Source organism: Pundamilia nyererei, unplaced genomic scaffold (genome assembly GCF_000239375.1).
Source record: "Pundamilia nyererei isolate P.nyererei 1_Seehausen unplaced genomic scaffold, PunNye1.0 scaffold00001, whole genome shotgun sequence".
NCBI lineage: Eukaryota > Metazoa > Chordata > Actinopteri > Cichliformes > Cichlidae > Pundamilia > Pundamilia nyererei.
In genome coordinates, this window is record NW_005187402.1 from 9,049,293 (window position 1) to 9,070,166 (window position 20,874).

The window sequence follows — 20,874 nt, forward strand, 5'->3', positions numbered from 1 at the left end:
GTCAAATGTAAGAACATTCATCCGACAGCTAAAATTCTGGCAAAACTGGGTTACGCAACAGGACAATGATCCCAAACACAGCTGAATGGCTGAAAAAGAACAGAATCAGTATGTTGCAATGAACCAGTCAAAGTCCACACCCCTTCTTGGCTGAAATGCCATAGAAGGCCTTAAACAGAGTTGTGGGTAAACATCAATGAACTGAAGCAATGTTGTAAAAAGGAGTGGGCCAAAATTCCTCCACTTTTATGTGAGAGATTGATAACGTCATACAGAAAGCAATTCAAGTTTGTTTTGTTTTTCACATGGCTGTGTGGGCTGAGCCACTATCTCAAGGCTGCTTTCAGCTTCGTATTTCAGAAACACCAATACTTCACTGATAACTTACCTTGTTTATTAGAAGAGAATGCTAAAATCCTTGATTCAACTCAGTATTGTTTCACCATCAAAACCCACTCAAGACCAAAGAAAGCCTCGCTTTCAAATCCTACAACTCCAGGTTGTCACTTTCTGTCAAATGCTGTGAGTCCAGCCTTCCACACCACAAACAACACATCACAGTGTTTTATGCTGAAGGCAGTACATGCAGATGCAGCAGCTGCTGGCTCCCTCAAATACATAAAATATATTGGGGGGTGTTTTTCTTGTCTTTTTGCTGACGCAGGCTTTACTCTGAGCTCTTATGACACACGTGCACTGATGTCGTCAAAGAAACACAGGGATTGGAATAAAATCAGCAGACCTTCAGATCATCAGCAGTGATTGTTGCTGAACTGATTATCATTTAGTCTTATCAGTTTGTTAGTTGTGTTTTATCATATTCAAGCTGTTTCTATTAAGTGAGTGATTATTAAATTTTTAAAATGCTATGACTCACCCAATGATGAATTTCATTTTGCCCCTGCGAGCCGTGTCCACCAGGATGGGAACCAGCTGTGGATCTCGAGGACCAAAGATGCCGTGAGGCCGAATTGCAACTGTGAGGAAGCCCTTTTGCTTGTCACAAGCCTTGAGGACCAGCTAAACACAAAAAACAGAATAGGATACAGCTGCAAAAGAGTGTCTGCAACTTCCAGACTTCAGCTCTAAGCCCCTACAGGCCTCGCTTTTCTCAGACAACCCACAGAATAGCAAATGGACAAGAAACAAGAATTAAGGAATAAAAATTTGGAGGGAAATAAATGTAACATTTGGACTCTCTCTGCACTAATACGCATTAAAAAACAAGACAGGTACAAAAAAAATGATCAGATTATAGACTTGCTTTTACCCAATGATGGCGGTCTTAAGTCAACTGAAAGGCTGAAAGGAATTCAGCCTTTATAACAGTCATCTTCAACTAAGGACTTTCTTTATCGAACTTTATACATTTTTACAATAAACCTGCAAACAGGGTAGCAAGCTAAAGTTAGAGGGCACCTTTATCGTGCATTGTTGGGTATTTGTTTGCTATAACAGGGGAGACAAGAAAAATTACATTTTCCTTCATAAACGAGAGACTACAACAAGTACATTAGCCACATTTTGACAAAAGGGACATATACATGTTCACCAACTAACAATACAATTGGTAACATTGTCACTAATATGAAAACTATTTAAATTATTTTAACGCAAAAAGTCAGTGTTGCAATTGGTCCCCTTGTCGTAATTGCATCAAATCAAAAAAGTAATCACACTACTGTGGAAGTATATAACAAAGTAAGTTAAAAACAAATTTAGCCTATGTGTTTTTGAACCTCATCATTTAGATGTCAGGTATCATAGGCTGTGCACCCAAGCCAAAAACCTGGTTTTCCATAAGGCAGCTGTTCTAGCGGTGACTAGATTTGAATTCTTTGAATTGGCTCTGATGGTTCAAGAACAGTTTTTAACCTAACTTACGTTAATATAGAAACCATTAACTCGAACGTTAAAATGTTACCAGATTAAATATTGGATCTTAAAACTCATTCACTGCCATTGACGTCTATAGCCGTCAATGGCAGTGAATGAGTCAATGGGTTTAACTCATTCACTGCCAATGGCTGGCAGTGAATGAGTTAACAAAATAATGCAACAAGATCATGTGGATAATGCATGTATATATGCATTTAAAAGCAAAAGAAGTAGGCTAGTAGGAATTTTTATTTGTTCGCATGTTAATAATAATAATAATAATAATAATAATAATAATAATAATAATAATAGATTGCATTTATATAGCACTTTTCGAGACCCTCAAAGCGCTTAACAATTCCACTATTCATTCACATTCACACACTGGTGGAGGCAAGCTACAGTTCCCTGTGGGCTTGCATGGGCTTCCTCTGGGTAGTCTGGCTTCCCCCCCACAGTCCAAAGACATGCAGGTTAGGTTCAACACGCTCCAAAGCCCTATTGGTGACTCTAAACTGGCTGTAGGTGTGAATGGTTGTCTGTCTTCAGGTGTTAATCCTGTGATAGATTGGCAGCCTGTCCAGGGTGTACCCCACCTTTCGCCCTATGACAGCTAGAATAGGCTCCAGCCCCCTGTGACCGTGAATTGGATAAGTGGAAGAAGATGGATGGAAAAAGAGGTATACTATTAGATGGCTCAAATGTGGCCCTCCATTGTATAACAACTGAGTAATGAAGATAGGAAGATATGTCAGATAGAAACAAATAATATGTTGAGAATTCAAAAAAAGATCTATTCATCATAATATTGCTGAGATGAGTCGGTTTACAGATTGGAAACAATACACAAATCTGTGTATTTATGCATTCATGCACAATCCACTGTGAGGTCTTTGTTTCTCGTTTTTCTCTCTTCCTTATGCCGTTATATTTGTCTTAAATTATCCATTTTATTTTAATATATTTAATAACATTTGCATCTCCATAATCTGCATAATTACTCCAGCTGTTCTGTTCAGCCATTATCAAGATGAGGGGTTTTTTTTTCTATGTATCTAACTGTACAGATACAAACAGTCTAGATGAGGCTTAAAAATGTGACAATAGAAAACAAGAGGCTAAATTATACTTGTAAATGCATTCAAATGAAATGCAAATGAAGAGTTTATTATTTCTCCTGTTCTCTCTAAAATGTATGACTGACTGCATCAAAAAGTGGAAATTAGAGCCTTCATTTCACTCCTATTTTGGTTTAAAATAACAACTAAAAATTTCTCTCTTGCCTGTGGGCTACAGTGCCAACTACAGGGCCTTGCCAGTCACACCAACAAACTCGAATACACCCTCCTACGTTCCTGCCTACCTTCTCCTGCTCAATTTTGGTCTTTGTGTAGTAGTCAATGGGCTTCTTGGCATACGGCAGATCCTCTCTCCCGTTCTTAACGTCAGTCCCCTCAAACACCACGCTGGCACTGCTGGTCAGGACCAACCTCTGGCAAAGAAAAAAACAAAACAAAACTGCACATTAAAGACACTTTGTCTTCTCTTATTCTCTAAAGAGTGAACTTTAGGCACCTAAATGCTCTCCCTCACCTGTACTCCAGACTCTATACAGGACTGGATAACAGTCTGTGTGCCCTGGATGTTGACCCTCTCAAACAGAGCACGGTCGTCACTGGCAGGCGATGGAGAGGCACAGTGAAAGACCAAGGACACATCCTTCAGAGCTGCCAGCAGAGCCTGGAGCAGAACAAAGCAGACACCTGGTGAAATTTGGTTTGCATTTGTTTGTCCTGGGGCAGGAGTTTTGTTATCTGGTGCAAGAATGAATTAGAAAATTGCACTTAAAGAAATCTTTACTCTTTAAACTGACCCGATAAGCAATCATTTAAGGCCTTTTAACCCGATTATCACCCAATATTTTGTGGTCTAGCCATTTTTTTTCCTTTTTTGACCTTTGAGCCCTCAGAGATCTGAAAGAGCAGCCTCACTTGTTTGTCGCACAGGTCTCCCTGGTAGAAGGTGACGCCGGGCAGCTCGTAGCTCTGACGGATGTCAAACACAGAAACAGAGTAGCCTCGGTCCAGCAGCTTCTCCACCAGGTGTCTGCCCAAGAAACCGGACCCCCCGATGACCGCACACCGTTTACTACTCTGTATCAAAACAAGCGGGGGGCGATTACTGACAAGCACAAGTGAATATAAACGGCGCTGACATAAAATATCAAAGCACAACTGGGCTGATAATGATGTTTTAACTCACCGGTCGCACACGTGTAGCCATGGGAAACCAATGAGAAGTGACCAACACGTAAGTAAACCGTGGTGGGTCTCAGGCAGCGTGGGAAAAACTTTTGCGTGGAGAAAATCGATGCTCAGCGCAGACAAGATAAATGTGACGACTTTTCGTACAAGAAGCATGCGACACTGTTTCCTGTGTCATATACCCGAGCCCAAGGAAACCGCGCACGACACACCTGAAATGTTCAATCAGCTGAGAGAGAACCCGCTCTGTCATTGGTCAAGTCACGAAGCTGACCCTTGCGAAAAGCCAGTAGTATTTGGGATACGTCAAAGAACGCCACCACATTGACCAATCAGGGGGCAGAAGCTTATTTCAGCCGTCCGCCAGCTCAAAAACCACGCCCCTTGAAAATCTAACTTCAAGGAGCCATCTTGAAAATCGTGATGTTTGATACTTAGTAGCCCAACAATCAACATCTTTTCTGCAGTATATCCGCTATCTCTCCTCTGCACATGTCCAAACCATCTCAGCCTTACTTCAAACATTTTGTTCTACAAGCCACTCAAACAGGGCTTACACAACTGCCAAAAATGAAAGTACTGCAAGCAGAGTGAAGGCTTTATAATGTGAGGCGTGTTGGCATATACAACCAGTAGCGGTTTTTGATAGGGGCGACACGGGCAGTCCTCGGTGCGCCTGCTCGCTGCTGAAGTCAAAATAAACTTTATTGTCATCTCTGCTACATACAGTCCAGTATATAGAGAGACAATACGACGAGGCTCCAGTTACAGCAGTGCAAGTAAACAAACAATAAATATAAGAAGAGTAAGAAAATAAATATACACTTTAGGACCAGGAGTAAAGGGATCAATAACAATTTAAAATGTATAATTTACAGTTTGATGATTTAAAGTCTCACACACAACCCATCGAAAAGGGAGGGGGGGCGGCTGCTTCCAAATAGAGCGCATTTCATTCATAATGATGTAAATCCAAGCCCATTATGTATTCCTTATTTGAATCCTGGGTTGTGCGAAATCCCAGAAATTCACACTAGACAAAGCCAGTCTGTGAACTAAGGTGTAGGTCTATTAGGTTATGTTGTGGTGATCCTCGGGTTGGGGGATTTGTGTTCATACTGGAGTGCAAAATTAAAACCAATGGAAGATGGACAAGAAAAGTTCAAAGTCATCAGGTGCTCAGTTTAGAAAAAAGAGAAAAGAAGAGGAAGAGAAACGAGCAAAAGATACAGGAAAGCAGATGTGTCATTGGATAATGGCAGGTCATCCTGAAACAATCAGAATCAGAATACTTTATTAATCCCTAAGGAAATAATGTGGATTACAGTTGCTCCAAAAATAAATCGTAAAACTCCAGAGGGAGTGTTCGCCCAGGGCGCCAAACAGGCTAGGACCGCCACTGTATACAACAGTGATAAAAATGAAGAATAGAAAAAATGACGTTAAAGAAAAAAATATATAAAACTGAGATCGTGCAAAAGAGCATGAACAAATAATATGCACACAGTGAGTCTGAGAAACAACAGCAAGAAGGTATAATACAGACTCGTGTTTGTGTGAGTTTTGCAGAGAGCAGCGGAATTGATTTCTTGAAGCGTTCTTTATGGCAGCAGGGTTCAGAAAGTCTGAGGGAGAATGAGGTCTGCTGGGTCTGCTGGGTGGAATGAAGCAGGGATGATGGATTGTGCGTGACTGAGAGCAGCTATATCAGTGAACCTCTGCTCCTCACTTACTCCAGCGCATCCAGATTCAGGCCAATGATGCTTCCAGCCTCGTGGATTAATTTGTTGATCCTGCAGGCACCTCTGGCACAGATCTCCACCATCTCGGTGCATATATTACAAGATCTGTGCTTAAGCATAAATAACTTGCTCACATATGATGCAAATATCACAGACTGTAGAAAAGTGTTTAGAAAAAATTAAATAAATAGATATATAAATAAAATAAGAAGAGCCTTCTAATTGCAGTATTAAACTCCATATAACTTGGGCTAATAACTTCTCGTTTCATGTTCTTCTTTATTGATTCTGGAGAAGATTATGCTTTTTCCACGTCGTGCTAACCCTTATTATTATTATTATTATTATTATTATTATTATTATTATTATTATCGTTGTGCATTATTGTGAGCAATGATGCGTTTATATAAGACTGTATTATATTGTGTTGTATATAAGCGTTTTATTTTATTTTTATATTTTTAATTTATGTTCTTTAGTGTGCACTGGGGGCCGTGGATGCTTTGGTTTTTGACAATAAAGCTGACTTTGACTTGATTTATTGTCTCATCAGACTGTGTTAGACTCTCAGTGTGTTTCTGAATCCCTAGCACGGAGGAAATTAAACTGATTACCACGAGGAATCACACCATTTACATAATGAAATGACATCATATCTATTTAGGTATGACTTCTCGGATCTCCACATTATCTCCAAGCAGCTTCTATCCGTAGCACACCTTCTGCGCCGCTGTGAATGTTGTTACCGTAAAGCACCCCGTGATTTTCACCAACCAATCAGCCTTTTTCCCGACTGTTGCGTTTGATTTCTACTTCTCGTTGTGCCTCCGTGCATCCTTTCTCTAACTCCTCCACGTCCAGGAACCACTGGTTGTCCGCTGGCACAAAAGGTAAACAAATCAAACATCCGCTTCGTGACACAAGCTGGTTCGCCTGCGCTTTTCTTTTTTCATCCACATTTTAGCAGGTAGGCTGTTACAGCGAAATAAGAACGATGCTTTACTGTATAACATATTTCTCCCAGACTAGGTGTCATTAAAGCAGTGATGTAAACTGGAAACCGCTTTATTGTCTTCCCCTTCCCAAAATGACAGCGTCACAGCCCAGACGAAAACAGTGATTGGCCTAAAAGATCTGCAGCCAGATTTGTCAGGTCAGAGCAACTGATGGTGAGTGAACATATTTCATTATTTAGAAATTACGTAATTCCGTGTTCGTTTGTGGCATCTGACTGGTATAACTTGTAAACCGGCAGTGGTTAGGTATGGGGGAAAACACGTTTTGAATACAATTTATATTTTTTCCTCCTGTGTCCCCACCACCAGGCAACCGTTGCCAAGAGACCATCCCTGCAGGGTCCGGTGCCCCCTCCTCGCAAGAAGACAGCCCCCAAGCCAGAGCTGACGGAGGTACAGAAGCAGGAGATCCGGGAGGCCTTTGAGCTGTTTGACACTGATGGCTCTGGATACATCGATGTGAAGGAGCTTAAGGTAAAAGATCTCATGCCCTGATGTCTACATGTACAGTTAGCTGCATATATAGTTATTTGGCACACTCATCATTTAGTGCTTCATTTAGCCAAACTTATTTAAGTTAAACTGAAATGATGACTATCGACCCAAAGTAAAGACTTTGTTCACTATTTTGAAAGGGCTTAAATATATAAGGGGATAAAAGAAGTTCATTTTTAAAAATGTTTTTCTGCTGGTAAATACTCATTCTCATTGCACAGTGATGGACTCTGTTTGGAAGCAACCTTACAATCTTCTATTTGAAGTTTTTTTTTAACCTTTTTTAAGACCGGCTAAAGACCAGATTAACTGTTATTATGTCCCACTGATATGATACATAATTTATCCTGCCGCTGCTAAGGAAGGATAATTACCTATGTATGCTTTGAATATCTGCGTTTCTTACTCTGTGTCAGGTTGCCATGAGAGCTCTGGGATTTGAACCAAAGAAAGAGGAGATCAAGAAGATGATAGGTGAAGTTGATAAGGATGGCACAGGAAAGATCTCCTTTGCAGACTTCCTCACTGTCATGACACAGAAAATGGTAGACATGTGTTGCATTGCTTTTAATTCTATGTTACTAAAGAGTTGTATTGTCCGGAGTAAAGTACTCTCCCTCTTCTCTAATTTTAGGCTGAAAAGGACTCTAAGGAGGAGATCTTAAAAGCTTTCCGGCTGTTTGATGACGACGAGACGGGCAAGATATCATTCAAGAATCTGAAGAGGGTAGCCAAAGAGCTTGGGGAGAACCTGACAGATGAAGAGCTGCAGGTGAGGCTCTACATCATGGCATAAAAGAGCTAATAATAAAATATCAAAAGCATATTACTGTATCTAGCTGGTGGGTTGTGTTGACAAAGCCAAAGGCTGTGAAGGCAGTTTAGAATAATGTCAACACAGCATTTGCTCGTGAATGCTATCAAGCCAGCTTGTTTTGCTTTCTCCATCTCTCAGTTCTTCTTTTCATTTCCTCGTGTTTTGTGTGTTTCTGCAGGAAATGATAGATGAAGCGGACAGGGATGGAGATGGGGAAGTGAACCAGCAGGAGTTCCTGCGCATTATGAAAAAAACCTGCCTGTACTGAAGCAAATGAAAGGCATTAAGGTTGGGTGGACCAGGCTGGATCAGTGAGGGTGTTTTGCTGCTCATCCATTTATCCAGAAAACAAAACCTTATTATCGTTGTATAGTGCCATAATTTTTTTTAAATCAGTCAAGACATTTAAGCTTCAAAAACTACAATCATTACAAAACCTTTAAAGACTTGGACAAAAAGTCTAGCAAAATGCCAAACCACCCTTCTTTCAGTTACATGACAACATACTGCCAAAACTGTAAGAGTACACCCTCTTACCTGTTAGAATGCTGCATTCATTTATGAAGGATATATATTGATAATATTATAGAGGTTATTCATCGTGCCTGCACCAATACAGTGACACGTAGTACATTCCAGCGCTTTGTGTGATACTTTGTGCATTATGTTAGCAGTGTCTGTTCACTCTCATATACTGGTGACTCCCATTACCGTCTCATGTTTCGGCTCTTTTATACTGGTTTTCCTGGGAAAATTTGCAATGCAGTGAAGGTGTTTGTTAACCACTGACGACTGGAGAGCGCTCTGTCTCATCTCCGTGCTGCCTGTGGATTTGTGCCTGTGCCTCTTAAAGGGGTAATTCTCACAATCAGGGAAGCTGCCTCTTAGCACACCATCATCTTGGATCCCACACCTACAGGCCATTACACACCAAGTGCATTTTTAAAAAAGTGACATAAAATCTAGAATTTCTTTCTGTTCCAAACTTTTGCGGAAAATTCGTCCTCAAAACCAACATCAAGCGATGATGAGTCGGTCCTGGGAAGTTCTGGGTTCATCCAAGCTGTATCACGACTGCTTCTGGACATATTTCATGATGTCAGTGGGGCAGTTTGAGCTCTTGTTGGCAGAGTTGGGAACACATTCGTGTTCAGAGAGCCGACTGACCCAGAGCAGTGTCTGAGGTAAAATACTGTTATCTAACTATTTGTATATTCAGTACTGTGCATGATTCAAGGTACAGCACACTTCTTGCCAAGTGAAAAAATCGAGCTTGTTTCAAACATATAAATGACTGCATTAAGAATAGGTGACTCTCATAAAATATTTTTAACCAACAAAATATTCGCACAGATTTTATGCGTCCGGTGTGTAAAGCCTTAAGGCTGTGTAAAATAAAACATGGATGTAGCCTTGTGAAACCTTGTTTAGAAGCTTTCACTTGAACAATTTGCCCATTTCATTTTTTTAAAATAACTCTTTCACCCATAAAGATGACCTTTGAATGCCTCCCCGTACCTTTAATGACCACTTTGACACCTCTGTATTTATCAATAAAGGTGTGGTTTGACCACCTTTAGTGCTCAAATAGTTTCCAAGGGTAGTTGCATTTGCAGACACCCCCGTCACTAAATTCTGACCAACACAGTCATTTTGTTGTACAAGCAAAATGTGAAAAAAACAAAACAGTCAGTTTAGAAAACAGCTTCAAGGGTTACTCTTAGTAGGCTTTTAACAGGTAACAGGCAACGCTGAGTTTAACTCTTAAAGAGTTTAACTCTTAAAGAGTTAAACTCAGCATTACCTGGGTGTGACTGTGAAAGCAACAACACTGCTTGACCATATAGTAGTGAGTTGTCAACCAACAGGTATACCTGCACTAATACAGTTTTAAAAAAGAAGAATCAAAATAGCATCATGCTGATGAGAAACATGTGTCTGAGACCCTTATTTAGTGAGGAAGCTGTGTACTTAGCTTATAGGTCAAATAAGTACTACAGCAGTTTGTTTAAAGACCTTTGGAACTGCAAGAGCTGCCCCTAGTGGCCTGTGAAGGAAATGCAGGCTTAAGTCAGTTTGCATTGGCTTCACTTTCCAGGTCCAGAAGCTGCATCCTTGTTTTTTTTATGTAGTTTTTGGTCACATTGTCTTAAAGGGATTGTTAATATATTTTCTGGCATGCTTTTGTGCGTATTTTATCATCAATATTCCTGAATGTTTTACATAATGTCTTGTGAATTGAATTATATAAACAGCACAACAGTATTTCAGTTAAAATTAAACCCATTGAAGCAATTTGTCCTCGTGTCCTGTTTATTTTTACTTTTATTTTTAAATGAGCATTGCTCATTTGAGTGGCTCGACTTTGGATTTATCTCCAATTTTTTTAAGTTGCATCATAAAACCTTGAATGTATTTTTTTCTGATGCGATTAAACACAGATCCTATGCGGTCTTCTGCTGCTGTAGCCATTCTGCTTCAAGGTTTGACAGGTTCTGTGCTCTTCTTCATATCTTGGTTGTAATGAGTGATTATTTGAGTCACTGTTGCCTGAAGTTCTGACAGCTTGAAGCAGTCTGGCCAGTCTGACCTTCAGGAGGCCACCTTGACTATGCTTCAGTGTATTGGGTTGCTGCAATTTGTCTGAGTACTTAGATGCGATCTTTAATAAGCAGCTGAACAGATAACCAATCAAGTGGCCAGTGAGCATATATGCAGACTGGTTGTGCGTTAAGCCCAAGTAACACCTATCCCTATCCAAAACAGTATGTTGTCATGTGGCCTCCAAACAAAATACATAAAATAAACAGGTGATATTCTCCAGAGTAAATGACAGTAGAAAATGGTGTATATTGTGAGTCACTAACAAACAGTGAACTGTACAAATATAATATAGAATTTACAAACCAATGACAAGGCCTGATTAGTAGCGCCCAAGATCAAAAACTGGGTCACAGAAAAATCTTCCCCACATCCTAAAATAACTGCTTTGATTATCCTGATGAGTTGCTGAAAAAGCATTGATTATGATGATTTAGCTCAAATGTTTGTGAGAATAATATCTAAGAAGGGTTTGGTTAATTAAAAAAAATCCAAAATCAAAATGTGCAGACCTACCTGGAGATTATTGCAGAGGAGAAGGTGTATGAGGAGCAAGAACCGAGTGTGTCTGAGGAGTGACGGGCAGCGCGGGATGACAATGAGCAGAGGAACACTGAGCATTGTGTTCAGGCTGTAGCTAGCGCACGTGCTGACCATCTTAAAGAATTAAACTTTATTTGAAGACTTGAAGGTGCAAAACCAACAAACAAACGAAAAAAAACCGCACCAGCACAGCATTAAAAGGCTCATATCAGACATTTACCATGGTACTGTCACTTATTAAGTATGACATTGTTTGATGCTATCATCTACACAAGCACACAATCAGAAACATTTACTTTCTATTCATTCAGTTTTTCCAGTTACAGCAACTCTAATGATCAACAGACAAACAGAAAAAAACAAAAAACATTGAGAATCATAGCTGCTCAATAATGTAAGACTATCTGACTGAGATATTTCATAGGCTGCCTGTGTAAAGGACACATACTGGCTCAGCTTTGACTCAGTTTAGTCTTCGAGGCAAAGTCTGCACTAAGTTTCCGCATCACCTCGGCATGACTCTGTCCTGCTAGCTCCTGTCGTACACTCGAGTAATTTTCCTTGACAAAGTTGGCAAAAGGCGTGGGAGCACGTGGCTTAGAAGGCGTCAACAAGACAAGCTGACCAGTGCAGAGGGCGCACACAAATCTCTGCGTGTCCAGTGACTTGGAATGACGGCCGATCCTATATGGAATCACAGTTAAAAATTTTTAAAAAAGAGACATTAATCAGGCTGAAATGAGCTCAAACGCTCTGGAAACACACAGTGACTCATAAAATGGAGTAAGTGGTTTTGGTTTACATACGTGTTCTTGCAGCGAGTGCACTGGTACTGGAATTTGTACTTGATGTCATAGCTGTGGCAGCGCGTGACCATCGGCAGCTCCGGATGTGCCAGTGTTGCTTTGCGAGCATAGAGCTTCCAGAAGTTTCCATGCCCGTCCCTTACACCGTTAATCAGCCATGTTGCAGCATGACACATTTCATGTATCAGTGTGTCCCTGAGACGATCTAGCAGGGAAGTACAAAGACAATGTTGTCATACAAGACGAGGTACCTCGTATATATGCGCACGCACATATTCAGGAACAACAGCACAGTAAGAGATTCTAAAGCTCCACAAGGTCGCAGCTTCCCTGACAAGCAAATAATTCTAGGGGACCTTAGTAAGCCATTACCTGCAGAGTCACAGACTTTCTCTGACAGTTCTATGCGGGCGTAGCGGTTTCCTCCACCCTTTTCCTGCCCTGTAACGCAGTAGCCAGCTGTTTTACGCATCTTCTTATTCCAGGTCACTGACATATTCGCAGGGAGCTAAAAAGAAAGAAAGTTAGAACTAAATGAAAACAAAAACTCACCCTGTTAGCAAAGACATTAAACAATGCAATATATAAATATTTCGTTCTTTACACAGAGCGTTTCATCATATTTAATTTACAATAATAATAATATAAAAAGAATACTGGAGTTTTAAATTGTACATCAATATTGAAAGAACTGCATGGGAGATTCCGGCCTTTGCTCACAGTTCATATCTTCATTCTTGAAACTCATTAGTGAGCATTTTATCATTTAGCACAACAGCTATCCTACACAAAACAACCAGAGAGCTTTGCAGCTTCAATATGTGACCCATCCTTGACTTGTTTATGTCTAACAACATAACACACAATATATTACAGATGGTGGTTCTACTATGGCTGCCAATAGACTTTAGGCAACCAGTGAAAGCAAGGGGTATTTCACAAAGTCTGGAGATTTTCTTTTACGTCACGTGCATCAAATTAAATATTCCTCAGCTTCAAATGGAGAACAGTCTAGTAAACAATGACTCTTCATTACCTTACTCTCAAACACTGTGGTGTTGTACAGGTGGTAGAGTTTACTTGTGAGTGCCTCTTTGTTCTGCTTAAAGCTGCCCACATAGCTGGAGCTGGGATTTGTGAGCGACTGCAGGAAGCAGCCCGGGGTCTTACACAGCACATTCCTAGCGGGAAACAAACAGAGCAAAATGAAGACAAACGTTCGTGTATAAAAGGAAAATGCTCACTATCTGGTGTCCAATTAGTGCATCCACTAGACGCACTTGCTGGTTGGACCGTGTCTCGGCTCGCTCTGACTGACGGCGGGCTTCAAGATCGATGATTTTCCAGGTGTCTTCACACCTAATGATTTAGAGCCTGGTGTTTGGGATATAGGAGGAACTGAGACTGTCCCAGCAGGCTCCTTATTGCTCTCTAAATTTAATTGGAAAAAGGAGAGCAAGAGATATGAGCATGACAAAAAAAAAAACAAAAGACTGTCAGATTCAAACATTCAGAATTAAGCAGTTACCGTACCTTTGCTGTTGTTCGGTAGGAATGAATTCCCTATGAAATTGTTTTTCTTTTTCAGTCTCTCCAGCAGGGATGTGAACTCCTCCTCAGAACTGCTTGAATCATCCAGCTTGGAAGGCACTGAAAAAGTGCGCTTGGGAGAGATCACTAATGTTTTAGCTCCGTTTGAAGGACGACACAAAGGAGACAGAGCAGGAGGAGAGGGGAGTGACGGCGAAGTTTCATCGTCATTGCACAGAGGAGGAGTATTCTCACTGGTCTTTGGAAGTGACTTGGGCCTCGTGTGACGGGTTCTCCAAGTGCTCTTCAGCACAATATTATCATCATCCTCATCATCGCTGACAAAGACAGGTGAATTATACAGAGACAGGGGTCGCCTTGTTTGAGGCTGGGATGTTGGAGTATTGGTCTTCTTAGGAACTACAAAAAAATTTGAGACAAAAATAAATAAATTAACAGACTTTTACATATGCATCTGACACATATTTTAAAAAGCAGCAACAGGGAAATTAGAAAAAACAAGACGCCTGATACATCAACAAAAGCTTTGTATACAACCAGAAAATAATTTGCAAAGTGAAGAACAATCCTCTCCCGGTTTGTAAACCACACAGCAAGTGAACACTGTCACGTAGGCATAAACAACTAGGTGTGACTGACTGATAATCTAAATGGTAAATGGCCTGTATTTATATAGCGCTTCACTAGTCCCTAAGGACCCCAAAGCGCTTTACATATCCAGTCATCCACCCATTCACACACACATTCACACACTGGTGATGGCAGCTGCATCTAGGCCGTAGATCAGTCAGGTGCAACTTCCCAAGATGAGATTTTAGCTCATTTCCCCATTAATGAATTAAATCAATATCACTGTTATATTAGAAGCAACACAACAGGCTGCCTTGCTGATGCAACTCCAAAGGGATTTCTTTCTCCTCCCGGGATCAAATTGTAGGTAAATGTGAAGGCTATGTCATTTATTGTTGCATGTGACATCTCCCGACATTATTTGGGATCATGCTGGAAGTGAGGAACAACAGCAAAATTACCTTTGAAAGATGATTTTGGCTCAACAAAGTCATCATCTGATGAGTAGTCGTCAACTATAAAATTATGGAGGCTGTGAAATTAACCCAGGGGGAAAATGTTTAGCAGTAAATAACATTTACTTCTGACGGGAAATAAAAGTGGTGGATAAAAATTCATCGGACTCACCTGTCCTCACTGCCACTTTTAGATGTCTTCTTGGGTTTGGTATTGGGAGTTTTTGCCCGCTGAAGAACTTCAATGAGCAAAGATAAAATATCCAAAAATTGTATTGGTAGGATATATAGACAAAATCTAACCAGAAGAATGACATTAGCACTTACATGTTTCAAAAGCAGTATTGTCATCATCTGAGCTCACCACCACAATGTTTGAACTGAAAATAATAAAAGTGCTTTTTAAATACTTTAGTTATATCATAATATAGTCATTAGTGTGAAATGATAAATCAGATAGAAAATCTAGATCAGAAAAAGACAAAATGCTTCATGAAAACATTTTCATACCTGCCTGTCTCTGCAGGACTGCGTGGCTTGTGTGAAGTGGCTTTAGCTTGGGGTGTGGCTTTTTCCATAAGAACTAAGGCATTAAAGGGTAATAGGAAAAAAATTAAATCCATACATGAAACCAAAGTCACACCTTTAAGTTTTGTACATTAATAAAAAATTTTTTTTTAAAAAGCCCAAACACTTACACCTGTCAAATTCATCGTCACTCGATTCGCTCAACGCAGAGTTTCTCCACTTACTTGCTGATCCATGACCACTTGTGCCAGCATGACGACTCTTACCAATTTTACTCATCAACTGCAAACAGAAGCAACAACAATAATAATGTTTATTTATTTATTCATTTTCAATCATTTACTTCATGGTGATACCATCACTTTTAAATGCAAATCAACAAAATCAACCCCTGCCATAGTGGGTCTCCAAAAAAATAAATAAATAAAATCTGTATATTTAACAAAATTATTTTCTTAGACATTAATAAAGTGCTACCTGAGTACCAACATTTTGACATTAGACTATCAATTGATATTTTTCTTTTTGTTTTGGTTACCATATTTGCTCAATCCAGCATACAAGTTGAATGAAAATAGCATTTTTGTAACTAAGAATGTTTCTAGAGGCTTCAATTGACATTGTGAAATACAACTGTACTCCATTCAAAAATCATTTTTTATACAAATATTTATTTAAGCAACCAGCCATCACACAGTTTTGATGCACCTGCCCCAAATTACAGATCGTGATGCCATGACATTTATTATTTGACCAAATTCATTGAAGTTTGAGTTTGTCTTTAATAGTTTTGAGATATTCATGCTGAAACAATTCCTCAGATGTAAAAGTGCGGAAAAAATATTGTGGACCTAGGTTGACGGACTATTTAAAAAATGTATCTCTTAAAAGGTATCTGATATATGAAGCTAAAAGGGAGACGATCGATCATCTCTCCTCTGTCTCAAACGCTGTACTTGAGAGCTATTCTCTGTTCCAGCAACCCAGGCTAATAGTGCCAGTGTGTTTACCAGTTTTTAATGAAGTCCGCGATAATTTAGGGGTTTAAAAAAAGTATGCAGCAAACCTTCTTTTCCGTTTCCTCCAGTCCTCCCTCATCCATCCACCCCATTCTTTTAGCCACTTTGTGAAAAGACTTGGACGTAGCATCGTTCATAGTTTCCTTCAAGTCTGCAATAGCACACAATAGCACGAGCCATTTAAAGTTAGCTCCAGCGCTAACATCAAGCTGGTTTTTTATAACATCATAAAACCACAGAGTGCTGCTAATTGATAGTTATTACCAAACATTTTTCATTTAACCAATTAATTTTTCTGGTTGGAACAAAATATATCTATATGGTTGAGGGGTTACAGCCTTTAGCTGAGCAGCGTTAGCGTTACCGTTAGCAACGGGGTCTCTAGTGTTAATCAACTAACATTAACAAGAGCTAGCTGGTTCATTTTCCCCCCATTAGCACACACTGAATTACCGACTAAAACAAACAAACGAACCCGACAATATTTGTTATTTCATTACCAATTGCGCTTCTGTTATAAGAGAATAAGAGTGGCTGAGAGAATAGGGAAGCAACTACGAAGTTAAATTCAAATCTTGTGCTCCATTGCACCGGAAGTTGTCACCGTGATATTGGACCAATCGTAGCGCGTTCGGAGTGGCACTGAACCATCTTGTCCACACCTACGTTTGCAGGAAAATAATCACGTAGACAAATTTCACAGGAAGATAAAGTTCAATTCAGTTTTTAATGCAATTCTACTTTTAATAGAAAAAATAATCTGTCAAATTGATGTTTAAATTACTGTGGTAGAAATTAATTACAGCAAGCCGTTATACGTCACCCAAACCAACTAGTCACACTGTCTAACTAGACTTGTCATGGCTAACAAAACTTAAATTAATCTATGTGCACATTTGTTATATCTCATCTTACCAGATAATATGAAAATCTTCTATTACCTGTATCACTTGACTTGGTTGGCTGTCATGCATCAGTCTGACAAGGAATCGCCATGGCTTTTAGTAGCTCCAGACGTACCAACTATGCATTTATATATTGAATATTTTTATTATCTATGATTTATGACCGTCTTATTAGACAGCCACATGTCCTACAGTCAGTCTGTGAATTCATCACCTATGTATTCTAGATTAGAATGTTGGTCAACTATGAATTTTGACATTCACTCCACAGATCATGCACAAGTATGCAGATTATAACTACTGACACAAGTTAGCAAAGCAAATGGCATTTAAAGGAGATCCATACTTGAACTCCAATGACAATGAGATAAAGCATTGGTAACTTATATTAAGTGCATGTAACATAAATATCCAGAGGAAATTGTTCAATTGTTACCACTATTGTTAAATAAAAACATTGGGGAAAAAAAAAAAAAAAAGTCAGCCATTTGGTTTTTCACTGAATTTCTTCTTCCACCTGGTTGTGGGACTGGTATACTTGTGAATGCAGGACTTGTTTTTTTGTTTTGTTTTTTTAAACACTTCCATAAAAGCCAATATTGTTTGGAGATTTCGGCACAGGAACTTTGTTTTCATTTTGTCAGCAGACTCCAATGGACCCAGAAAGGCACAGCTGAATACAAGTACATAAATCTGCCAAGTTTAACAAGGTGCTGTGAGCTGCTGACCGCACACTGATGAGGATTTAAGAAACAAAGGGGGTAGGGTTTCAGTTTTTCACCGGCTTTACCATCGAGTACAAAACACCATACAAAGTGATTGCCATCTCAATATTTATTATATATAGTGCCTCATGGCATCGTTGACAGCATAAAGGTAAACAGACAATTTAAAAAAAAAAGAGAAAGAAAAAAAAGAAAATTTGCTTAGAAATACTTACCCGCCTGCTTCAGGTTTGTGTGATTTAAAAAAAAAAAAAAAAAAAAAAAATGTATAAGGTATGTAATCTAAAATTACATTTAGGTCTTCCCCGCTGACTTAACAAGAGTTGCTTTTTCTAGATTTATCCAGTCTTATGAACATGTTGAGAACTGATAATAGTCCTGATAATAAATAGTCCTTGTAATAAACAGTCCTTGCTTAATGAAGTTGGCATTCAGAAGTTCTCATTTTGTCATGTTTTCAGAAACTTAGAACACCTACTTCTGCAGGTATGTGAGAGGAGCTTTAAAAAAAAAACAAAAAAAAACAAAACAAAACTAAAGAGGAGTTGCAATTTATATTTTATAATTGCATGTTAAAGCTGATGAAACATGTCAGGTACAATTTCCATGGTGCAACAATGTCATTTTTAAAACACACAACACTCTTAATCCATTTATAAATAGATCAACAAGTAATGACGGCTGGAAATTCTCTCCACAAGCTGCACTTAGTCCCATATGCACAATGACAGAAGAAAGTAAATCCATCGATCCAAGTACCAAAAAAGGGAAAGAAGAGGGAAAAAAAAAAAAAAAAAAAAGGGAAGCCAGGCATTCACAATCCTTTCATGCTCACCAAATACCTATACTGTGTTTTAGGACAAGAGTCTCAGAAGAGTTGCCTGAATGTCTCAGGATCAATCTGGCTCAGTAGATGCAGATGTGAGAGGCAACGATCAGTGTAAATGGGATATAAATGTGAACATGTGTAGGCTCCTTGAAAACAAGAGTCCCATTAATAGCAAAGGAGAGTGATACAAACAAAAGTTCGACAAGGGGCTGGAGTGGAAACGGACCATTCAAACTATGGTGCTGATGGGGGTTTAAAATGGCTGGGGGAAAGGGGAAAATAATTCTGCATGCTTCCAGTTCAAGCATTTTCACTAGCCTCTACTGCCTGGTGTTTGACCAAGTGATCTGGCTTGTTGCCATTACTGTGGTGCTCCCACATCTGCAGATAGAGCCTCTCCAGGTCCATTGTGTACTGCTTGGTGTTGAAAAGAGGGCTGCAAATTCTCTGCTTCCAAACACGCGCTCGGACCATCTTCAGGCTATAGGAGGAGGGTGAGTAATCAGAGTTCGCAGGTGACAAAGGATGTTTTAAAAATAAATAAAATTAAGTGTTTAGGATAAACATCTACTTACTATTCCATGTCGGAGCCCAGTTTGACTGCTATGTCCTCATAGTCCTGGCGGCTTTGAGCTATTAGATCAGGGCAGCCCAGACAGTTGAGTTGTGAGGCAGCCACACGGGATGCAAGAGTCTCACCTACAGTGGTGTCAATATTTTAAAAGAAAACAGGTTTCAATTAACATTCTCCTCATGGTCATGTTTTTATATTTTTTAAAATCTGTTAATTATTCAACTTGTGTTATGGCAACAATTGGTAGTAGGGCTGCCACAATTAGTCGACTAGTCACAATTATGTCGACTATCAAAATAGTCGACGACTGATGTGATAGTCGACGTGTCGTTTGAAGCTTTGTAAGATCCCAAAAGATGCAGGAATAAGTAGTAGGATTTAAGAGTGTAATAACAGAATGAAACTAAAGATGGCAGCACTGCATGTACAAGGAAAACCCCGAAGAAGAAGTAGCTTTGTCCCAGAATTAGAGCAGCCCGGCTCAGTTTCCAACAGTGGCGGCAGCTAGTTAGTTTTAATATTACTCTTATTCTTTCTAGGTCACAAAATAAACGTTTAACATTTTCAGGCGAGAATGTAGCTGTGCAAACCTCAAATATCTGCTCAGTTTATCAAGACACCACATATTTTGAAAAGCGCTCTGATGTCCGTTACCCACTAGCTCGATAGCTAGCCGGGGGCAAAGCTCACTAGAGCCGGTGAGAACCCCTGACTCCGGGCAAATAGTTTTCAAACCCACTGCAGTCTTTCGCTACTCAGGTTAAACATATGTAAGTCACTTAGATAACTTAAAAATGTTACTGTTTGGCTTTTTTTAGTATTTTATTTGTTCCTGAGTAAATCGGTTTGGCTGAGATTAAAGTTATAGTTTTTACACAGCTGAATAAACGTCAAGCAGACAGCTGATTATCAGAAGTGTAACATGCTCGAGAATATACTCCAGTGTCCCGTTATATTTTAGATAGCTAGGAGTTTATTAAACTTCACCGAAACAATCTGCAAATTTCATTACAATTTAATAAACTATCTTGTCTTTATTTTTAGTTAACACATACCTTAAACACTTAAAGCTGTAAGCTAATGATAGTTATAAGAGCAGATGCATGCTGGTGCACCAAGCTGTACGTTTACGTCCAATGGATGCATGATCTGATTAGTCGACTAATCGCAAAAATAATCGGTGACTAATCGACTATCAAAATAATCGTTTGTGGCAGCCCTAATTGGTAGCCAAGCCTATTCCTGAAAACTCTGCTCACCAGGCATAGTAACCATGGGTGTTCCAGCCCAGAGAACATCCATGCCTGTGGTATGACCGTTGCACAGAGGAGTGTCTAGGCACACATCAGCAAGCTGGCCCCTTCTCACATGCTCCTCCTTGGGGGCCACAGGAGAGAAAATGATCCGAGAGCCTGGCAGACCCATGTTCTGAGCATACTGCTGGATGTTGGGCTCACCAACTGCAGGAAAGCGAAGAAGCCACAATACGCTGTTGGGCACGCGCTTTAGGATCTGCAACAAGACAAATGTTAAGAGATTGATTATTTATTTTTATA

At 39.6% G+C, this 20,874-nt stretch overlaps 4 protein-coding genes across 9 annotated transcripts in view; 1 reads left to right on the forward strand and 3 right to left on the reverse strand.

The window, feature by feature from the left end:
• The window catches only part of nsdhl (NAD(P) dependent 3-beta-hydroxysteroid dehydrogenase NSDHL), a 6,646-nt gene extending 2,255 nt beyond the window's left edge, over positions 1-4,391 (reverse strand). Inside the window, exons 1-5 of the mRNA XM_005719723.1 lie at positions 4,141-4,391; positions 3,870-4,031; positions 3,472-3,618; positions 3,242-3,370; positions 878-1,020 (exon numbers count right to left, since the gene is read on the reverse strand). Coding sequence (XP_005719780.1) covers positions 878-1,020; positions 3,242-3,370; positions 3,472-3,618; positions 3,870-4,031; positions 4,141-4,161 — 602 coding nt within the window. The 5' untranslated portion in view covers positions 4,162-4,391. The remainder of the gene's footprint in view (positions 1-877; positions 1,021-3,241; positions 3,371-3,471; positions 3,619-3,869; positions 4,032-4,140) is intronic.
• Positions 4,392-6,569: 2,178 nt separating this feature from the next.
• On the forward strand, positions 6,570-9,986 carry cetn2 (centrin, EF-hand protein, 2). Of its 2 annotated transcripts, none has more exons than XM_005719725.2 (6): positions 6,570-6,774; positions 6,979-7,053; positions 7,210-7,374; positions 7,812-7,940; positions 8,030-8,167; positions 8,391-9,986. In XM_005719725.2, exons 2-6 carry the CDS (start codon positions 7,051-7,053, stop codon positions 8,478-8,480), a joined length of 525 nt encoding a protein of 174 aa, XP_005719782.1. In that variant the 5' UTR covers positions 6,570-6,774; positions 6,979-7,050; the 3' UTR covers positions 8,481-9,986. The 2 variants fall into 2 exon arrangements, with proteins under 2 accessions (XP_005719782.1, XP_005719781.1); XM_005719724.1 differs by lacking the exon at positions 6,570-6,774 and adding an exon at positions 6,783-6,851.
• Positions 9,987-11,440: 1,454 nt separating this feature from the next.
• On the reverse strand, positions 11,441-16,937 carry gcna (germ cell nuclear acidic peptidase). Its single transcript, XM_005719726.1, has 13 exons — positions 16,786-16,937; positions 16,333-16,436; positions 15,437-15,548; positions 15,249-15,321; positions 15,066-15,118; positions 14,911-14,977; positions 14,745-14,815; positions 13,696-14,112; positions 13,443-13,593; positions 13,199-13,343; positions 12,535-12,670; positions 12,163-12,367; positions 11,441-12,040 (listed from the first exon to the last, which is right to left on the reverse strand). The coding sequence occupies exons 2-13, from the start codon at positions 16,420-16,422 to the stop codon at positions 11,809-11,811; spliced, it is 1,752 nt and encodes a 583-aa protein (XP_005719783.1). The 5' UTR covers positions 16,423-16,436; positions 16,786-16,937; the 3' UTR covers positions 11,441-11,808.
• A 1,072-nt stretch (positions 16,938-18,009) lies between these two features.
• ogt.1 (O-linked N-acetylglucosamine (GlcNAc) transferase, tandem duplicate 1) overlaps positions 18,010-20,874 on the reverse strand; it is a 13,661-nt gene continuing 10,796 nt past the window's right edge. For 3 of the 5 annotated variants that reach the window (XM_013908046.1, XM_013908016.1, XM_013908080.1), the window contains 3 exons: positions 20,578-20,830; positions 19,320-19,455; positions 18,010-19,225 (listed from right to left, as the gene is read on the reverse strand). In XM_013908046.1, the coding sequence (XP_013763500.1) occupies positions 19,045-19,225; positions 19,320-19,455; positions 20,578-20,830 (570 nt within the window). In that variant the 3' untranslated portion in view covers positions 18,010-19,044. The remainder of the gene's footprint in view (positions 19,226-19,319; positions 19,456-20,577; positions 20,831-20,874) is intronic. The other 2 variants (XM_005719728.2, XM_005719727.2) reach the window with 1 other exon arrangement.

Excerpts from the sequence above, each read along its gene's own strand:
- cetn2 (XM_005719725.2), top strand. Across the intron at positions 7,375-7,811 it reads TCGATGTGAAGGAGCTTAAG|GTTGCCATGAGAGCTCTGGG; the intron begins GTAAAAGATCTC and ends ACTCTGTGTCAG. Across the intron at positions 7,941-8,029 it reads CTGTCATGACACAGAAAATG|GCTGAAAAGGACTCTAAGGA; the intron begins GTAGACATGTGT and ends CTCTAATTTTAG.
- gcna (XM_005719726.1), bottom strand. The coding sequence starts at position 16,422 with ATGAACGATGCTACGTCCAAGTCTTTTCACAAAGTGGCTAAAAGAATG. Across the intron at positions 12,671-13,198 it reads CCACAGTGTTTGAGAGTAAG|CTCCCTGCGAATATGTCAGT; the intron begins GTAATGAAGAGT and ends CTTTCTTTTTAG. Across the intron at positions 12,368-12,534 it reads GAAAGTCTGTGACTCTGCAG|ATCGTCTCAGGGACACACTG; the intron begins GTAATGGCTTAC and ends CTTCCCTGCTAG.